Below are 7,440 nucleotides of genomic sequence, written 5' to 3'. Positions count from 1 at the left end.
CTCATCAATTATTTCCTCTCAGCGTCTGAGGACTCCTCCTCCATTTCCTGTTTGCTTCAGTTTTTCTGCGGTTGCAGAGATTAGCGTTAGCATTTGTTTTGCTGATTGTAGGTTTTTGCTGCTGTGCTTTGGATTTTGCATCAGTTCTATGTTTTTTGCACATTTGCCTCTGTCTGTCACCGAACAACCAATCAGATCGCCGTCTGACCTGATCGTTATCTCAGGTCTCAGTGTGGACTGTGATTGGTCCAGACATCTGGACCAGGATCAACAGCTGGCTGTTGAAGGGTCAGGAACCCTCCTCTGAACCTGACGGGGTTCTGGTGGTTCTGGATCTGCAGCTCTGGAACATCAGCTGCTGCTCTGAAATATTTATTCTGGACTGAAGGAGCCAGAAATAGAAGAGAGGAGGAGGCAGAAAATAAAAGCAGCAGGAGCTGCAAATAGAAACCAGGATGAAGCATCTGATCGCTGTTCCCTCCCGGTCTGCAGAATCACGCTTCCTGTTGACGTGACGTCGCTCAGTCAGAACCGGCCGACCGGGAACCTACAGGGTTCCGGTCCATTGGGACCCTCAGAACCTCTGGAACGGTTTGCTTTGATTTGGTGGCTGACCAGGAGAACGAAGGCAGAACCGCGTCTGGTTCCTCCTGCAGCCGGGCCTCAACGGGACGCAGAGGTCAGACTCTGAGGTCAGACTCTGAGGTCCCAGGCTGCAGGAACTCTGAGACTCCCCGGGCCGCATGGTGAATAGGAACCAACATGGAGTCCGTCTCTCTGCTGCACTTCCTGTCTTACTGCCTGGTGGTTCCTGCTGCCAGCCGCCGTTACCTGATCCCACCTGAAGGTTCCTCTCTGCAACCTCAAGCTGAATCCTTGGACTGGAAGCAGAACAGCAGGACGATCCGGACCGGGTTCCTAGAGCCACCTGATCTGGGAACAGCAGCCAGAACTCTTCAGGAACAAATCTGAGCAACTCCTCCTCATTTGTCTTTGGAAGCCTCTGAATGACAACATTTCCTGTATTAAGTCTGAAAGTTGACAGGTGAGCAGGTCAGATCCAAGGGAATCACAGCTGGGTGAAACGTTTGACCTCTAACGTGTCTGTGGGTCACAGCCTGATGCTGCACCTGACATTATGAAGCCGCTGTGTTTCGCTTCAGTTCACTCAGAAACCAGCGACCCAAACATCTACTCCCTGTCAGACGATCAGTGAAGCAGCTGTTTAAAGACGCTACCAGCCAAACTGACAGAAACCAAACTGTTTCTGGGTTTGAATCCAGACAGATGGAGATCTGTGACACATCCGAACGTCGGCGCTCCTATTCAAGCCGAAACGTCTAGAAACTGGAAAAGAAATGTGGCTCCTGCTCATCCTGCGTCGCAGCAATCTGGGTCAGTGGAATCAAACCAGGCCAGTAATGGCACCGCAGGGGGACGTCACTAGCCGTAGCAGCGGCTAATGGGCTAATGTGCTGTCGTAGCAGCGGCTAATGGGCTAATGTGCTGCCGTAGCAGCGGCTAATGTGCTGCCGTAGCAGCGGCTAATGTGCTGCCGTAGCAGCGGCTAAGGTGCTGCCGTAGCAGCGGCTAATGTGCTGCCGTAGCAGCGGCTAATGTGCTGCCGTAGCAGCGGCTAATGTGCTGCCGTAGCAGCGGCTAATGTGCTGCCGTAGCAGCGGCTAATGTGCTGCCGTAGCAGCGGCTAATGTGCTGCCGTAGCAGCGGCTAATGTGCTGCCGTAGCAGCGGCTAATGTGCTGCCGTAGCAGCGGCTAATGGGCTAATCTGCTGTCGTAGCAGCGGCTAATGGGCTAATGTGCTGCCGTAGCCTCACGGTCGCTCTGCTAGCCCAATGGCCTCTCTTGTACGAAGGGCTGCGGTTTCTGAGCGCTCAGCAGAACCAGGCAGGAAAAGGCAACGACTTATTGTGATCATTCTTCACAGGAATCTTGGTGGATTTTGTGATTGTTGAGCAAATCTACAGACTTTCCGGAAACGACAAAATGTTAGGAGTTGCCTCACCAAGGCAAAGACTTTATTGATGAAGTAGACAGCTGATGCTTGATCATCTTTATAGCTGCTGAAAGGTTTCAATTCGCAGCCTTTCTCCTTTGCTCTGAAGCTTCTGATCCGATCGGTTCGGTTCGGTCTATTTTCAGCTGCTCTATTTAAAGCTGCGGAGACGTTGGACATCGACCCGGCCCGGCTCGGTTCCACTGGCTCATATGAAGAGTTCTGCAGAGTTTGGTTTTTACTCTGAATGTTACTTATTGGAACCAGAACCAGAACTTTATTCTGGGCATTTTTCCAACATTTAGAGAAAAAAAACCCACAGTTCAGGAGGAAGATGAAGATGAGGAGTAAAACATGGAACAACCATCCTTCCTCCTGCAACTTTCATCATCACTCCATCAATTAAACATGGCTGCCGGTCACAGAGGAGGAGGAGGAGGAGGATGAAGGCTTTAGCAGCTCTGTGACCCAGAATGTTTCAGTGAGGAAAGACGACCTGAGCTGCTGACCCGACGGGTCGATACCGCTGTCCTTGGGAGGAAGAGGAGGAACAAAGCTCTTCATCGCTCCATCTCTGATCTGTGGTTAGGTCCCACATCATGATGGTGCCACCACCGAGCTGCAGCAGGTTCTGCTCACACCTGTAGCCGCTTCCTGCCGGTCGTCATGGATTCCTGGTTTTGGTCTCTGACCTTCTGCTCTCCTCTAAACTAATTTCCATTGGCCGTCTGTCTGTCTATTAGATTGTGATTGGCTGCTGCAGATCCCATCAGTCTGACTCAGCACTAATGGATTCCTATCTCGTCCAATCAGAACGCAGCTTTGTCCTCTGCTGTCCAACTCCATTTTTCAGCTTCCAGGAATCAGAAAATGATGCTTCAGCTCAGAGTTTGGTCCCGAGCGTCTTCCTGTCTCTGGACCGGGACGCTTCCCGTCCCAGGGCCGACCCGGTTCTCCTCCTGACTGGGCCTTGCTCAGTGACCAACCTGACCCTTGTGCAGAACCGAACCAGCAGGTTCTGCTCTCGTTTCAGGCGGTTTCCGGGTGAATGCAGCTCAGGGACGGATCGATGCTCTCCTTCAGCCGACTCCAGATCTTCCAAACGTCCCGTCTTTCTTCTTCCTGTCCCTGGTGATCTCCTCTCCTTCTCCTGTTTCCTCCTCTACGCCTCTGGCTCGGTGTCAAAGCTCCACTCCCGGAACGGAGCTTTGGCTCCAGCAGCACCACATAATGACCGCTGGAAAAGAGATGGAGAGAAATGAAGAGACTGAGTGCAGAGAGCAGGAAGCAGTGAGGAGAGAAACACAATCTAAACTTCCTAATGTCTCCCTTCAGTGAGCAGCTACCAGCTCCTAATGCTGCCATCCATTATTAAACATGAGGAGCTGCAGCCTCTCTCTCTCTCACACACACACACACACACACACACACACACACACTCACACACACTCACACAAACACACACTCACACACACACTCTAACTGGTTTAATTACCTCTCTGCGGCCACAACTTCAGGAAGCAGCGCTTTACTGACCTCTGCTGGTGGGAAGCTGACCCTGCAGCTCAACTCAGCAGATTCAATCAGAAATTCCAGGCTTATAATGATAATTTCTGCTCAAAAATAATAGAGTCCATCTGCACATTTCAGTCATTCTAAACTTTATATTTGTTTGTTTCTGGTCAGGCTATAAATCTGATGGACAGCTTCACTGCTAGCGCTAGCAATGAAGCCGCTTCTCTGGGTTGATTCGAAACAATCTGATTGGATGCTGGAAAACACAGGTGTTGGGTTCATGTTGTGCTAAAAACAGTTAGCCTACCAAATAAGCTGTGTTAGTCTAAAATAGCATCTCAATGCTAACATGTAGCAGCTCAACCTGAAGCTACTGGCAGACGGCCACAGTTTGAACCAGGAAGTAAACAGTGAGAGGTGAACAGAACAGGAAGTGAGGTCAGAACCTGGAGATCAAAAAGGTTTTAGTTTGAAGTCTGGAAGTCCAGAACCGGCTGGTCGGCAAGAAGCTGGGCTCAGGAAGAACTCGGTCCAAAGCTGAGAGAGAAGATTTACTGCTCAGACGAATCCAGATCAGACCCATCGATCGGTCTGATCGATCGGTCTGATCGATGGGTCCGATCGATAGTCTGGTCCCTCCAGCTTCTTTCTGAGCTGCTGCTTCTCTGCAGGTACGGTGACATGGTTCCCAACACCATCGCAGGGAAGATCTTTGGCTCCATCTGCTCCCTGAGCGGCGTCCTGGTCATCGCGCTGCCCGTCCCCGTCATCGTGTCCAACTTCAGCCGGATCTACCACCAGAACCAGAGAGCCGACAAGATGAGAGCGCAGCAGGTCAGAAGGCTGTCTGACGCCGTCCCTGTAGCTCCGCCCACAGGAAGCTGGGCCTCATGCAGTAGCAGAATCGTACAACTGAGAATAAATTTTGTGTGTGTCTGCGTGTGAGACGCTGACGCTGTTGTTTTCCTTCTTCTGTTCACAGAAAGTCCGTTTGGCTCGAATCCGCATGGCGAAGAAAGGAACAGCAAACGCCTTCCTGCAGTACAAAGAGGACCACACTCTGGGAGTGAGACACACACACAAATACACACACACACACACACACACACAGACAACTTTGCAGCATACAGCCGGAGGAATGAATGAACATCAGACATGGAGGTCATCAGAAGGTCGTCCTTCCAGCAGATCTTCTACTTCCAGCTCTGGTTCTGGACCTCTCTGGTTCTGGACCTCTGGTTCTGGACCTCTCTGGTTCTGGACCTCTCCCTCCATCATCATGATGGGGGAAACAACTGTCTCCATGACAACAGCTGGAGAATGACCACAATGTGCTTCACTGGGAAAACTGATAACTGATTGTTCCAGGTTGTAAGTGAGGACTGACTGGTTTCTGTCATGTTTTCAGGACCGGGACAGCGACAGCACGGCTCTGTGTGAAGAACAGATCCGCCTTTGAGCATCAGCACAACCACCTGCTTCACTGTCTGGAGAAAACCACGGTGAGGCAGGAACTACAGGAACTACAAGAACTACAGGAACTACAAGAACTACAGGAACTACAAGAACTAAGTCCTGTGTGGCTCATGTTCCTGATTATAGCATGAGAGCAGAATGAAGCTAATCAAGTTAATTAATAGTGTTAATAAAGCTAATGGAGCTAATGAAGCTAATAAAGCTAATGGAGCTAATAAAGCTAATTAAGCTAATAAAGCTAATGGAGCTAATAAAGCTAATGGAGCTAATGAAGCTGATAAACTAATGAAGCTAATATAGCTAATGAAGCTAATAAAGCTAATGGAGCTATTAAGGCTAATGAAGCTAATAAAAATGGAGCTAATATAGCTAATGAAGCTAATAAAGCTAATGGGCTATTAAGGCTAATGAAGCTAATAAACTAATGGAGCTAATGAAGCTAATGGAGCTAATATAGCTAATGAAGCTAATGGAGCTATTAAGGCTAATGGAGCTAATAAAGCTAATGGAGCTAATAAAGCTAATGGAGCTAATAAAGCTAATGAAGCTAAGCAGCAGACAGATGAAGCAGCTCTTGGTTTGGCTCCTCCATGGTGGTCAGAAGGTTAACTGCTATCGTCCTGCATCTTGTCCACAGAACCACGAGTTCACCAGTGAGATGACCTACAGCGAGCTCTGCATGACCGAGTCGGTGGGCTTCCGGACCAGCCGCAGCACTTCTCTGTCCAGCCAGCAGGGGGCGCAGAACAACTCCACAGGCTGCTGCCCTCGCCGGGCCCGGAGGAGAGCCGCCATGCGACTGGCCAACTCCACGGTGTCCGTGAGCCGGGGCAGCGTCCAGGAGCTGGACACCCTGCAGTTTAAGACCACCTCCATACCACCACAAACGTAAGTGATCGCCTCACCGCCAAACTCACAACCGATGCAGAAATGAGCCAAATCATGGTCTCTTACGGAGAATGTAAAGGTCCTGGAGCAGAGCCCTGAGGTTCCTGGGTTGGACTGCAGGTCTATCAGACCCGGGGTTCCTCAGGGATGAGTGTCAGTGTGTCGTGCGTTCTGCGGGCTCAGATGTATCCATCTCTGCCTGGTAGACATCAACAGACCTCTGGCACCATTCAGCTGGATGTCTGACCTCCTCATAGCCACATGGACTTCCTGTAGACCACTTGGTTTCTCCCACAGTCCACACATTTCCACAGAATGGAGACTGGAACGTGAAGTTGTCCTGGTTTGAAACCAGTTTGAACTCTGACCTGGTGATGGACTGAAGTCCTGTGGCAGGAAACCAACAGCTCAATGGGGAGGTGGTCCGACATCAGGGGGAGGCCAGTCATGGCATGGGTCGTTAGCTATCGGGGTAGCACCTCGGCCAGAACCCGACTGGTCCAGACCAGACGGGTCAGAACCCGACGGGTCCAGAACCCGACGGTCCGAACCCGACGGGTCCAGAACCCGACGGGTAACCCGGGTCAGAACCCGACGCTGATCTCCGTGTCTCTCCCCAGCCGATCCAGCCTCAACGCCCGGACGACCTCAAGCTGAACTGTGGTGAGCAGGATTTCACCGCCGCCATCATCAGCATTCCCACTCCGCCTGCCAACACGCCGGACGAGAGTCTGCCTCCGTCGCCCGTCCCCGGCATCCTGCGGAACACCCGGGCCACCGCCTACACCCACGAAACCGTCAAGATCTCCTCCTTATAACCTCTGACCCCTGCTCCCCCAGACTTCCACCCTCCCACTCTGAACCTCTGGTTCTGATCCGTGACCCGGGATCATCCTTGGAGCTGCAGGAAGATCAGGTGAGCATGAAGCTGAAGCTGCAGAACCTTTAGATTTTATTCTCCTGAGCTGAAAAGCTGAACGAAGGAATCAGAACATTGGTCCGGTCCAACACCCCCGACACCGTCCATCCTCCTGGGCCGGCTAAACCACCTGGTCCGGTAGTTTCTTTCTTTGGGTTTGGTTCTGTTTAAATGGGTCGGATGGAAAGCGGCGCCGTCTAGAAATGAGTCTTGTTGGTGTGACTGAACTCAGGTTTTTGGGTCGAGCTGGAAGCTGAATGGTTCGGCCCGGTTTCCAGTGAGGACCGGGTTCTTTGTGGGATTGAATCCAGGATCCAGAGTCGGAATCTTCAGGATTAACGATGCGGGTTTGGATCTCTTGGTTCTGAAGAATGGAAGCACTGGCGATGGAACCAGCTGCCCAAACCGGACCCAACCGGACCAGACAGATTCTGTCCTCTTGCAACTGAACCTTTGGACTGCTGCATGCAGGTTCTGATCCAAACTGCTCTGGTTCTGCTTGCTCGATGTGGACCAAGAACCTAAATATGCAACGTCTCTCTGATGAGGAAACCAGAACCGGGAGCTGAACAGAACTCCAGCAGAACCGCAAAAAGGACGGGTTCCATCTGTCATGTGACAGGAAGA

The 7,440-nt window shown here is 51.3% G+C and overlaps 1 protein-coding gene across 1 annotated transcript in view; it reads left to right on the top strand.

Moving 5' to 3' along the window:
• Window positions 1-6,828, top strand: part of kcnd1 (potassium voltage-gated channel, Shal-related subfamily, member 1) — a 15,226-nt gene extending 8,398 nt beyond the window's left edge. Inside the window, 7 exon segments of the mRNA XM_055022214.1 lie at window positions 4,202-4,364; window positions 4,513-4,596; window positions 4,939-4,959; window positions 4,961-5,032; window positions 5,644-5,894; window positions 6,515-6,534; window positions 6,537-6,828. Coding sequence (XP_054878189.1) covers window positions 4,202-4,364; window positions 4,513-4,596; window positions 4,939-4,959; window positions 4,961-5,032; window positions 5,644-5,894; window positions 6,515-6,534; window positions 6,537-6,712 — 787 coding nt within the window. The 3' untranslated portion in view covers window positions 6,713-6,828.
• The last annotated feature ends 612 nt before the right edge of the window (window positions 6,829-7,440 follow it).

This window comes from Poeciliopsis prolifica, unplaced genomic scaffold (assembly GCF_027474105.1).
Source record: "Poeciliopsis prolifica strain line A6 unplaced genomic scaffold, Auburn_PproV2 SCAFFOLD082, whole genome shotgun sequence".
In the NCBI taxonomy this organism is placed as follows: domain Eukaryota; kingdom Metazoa; phylum Chordata; class Actinopteri; order Cyprinodontiformes; family Poeciliidae; genus Poeciliopsis; species Poeciliopsis prolifica.
The sequence above is the reverse complement of the archived record's forward strand: the minus strand, read 5'-3'. Positions and strand labels throughout refer to the sequence as shown.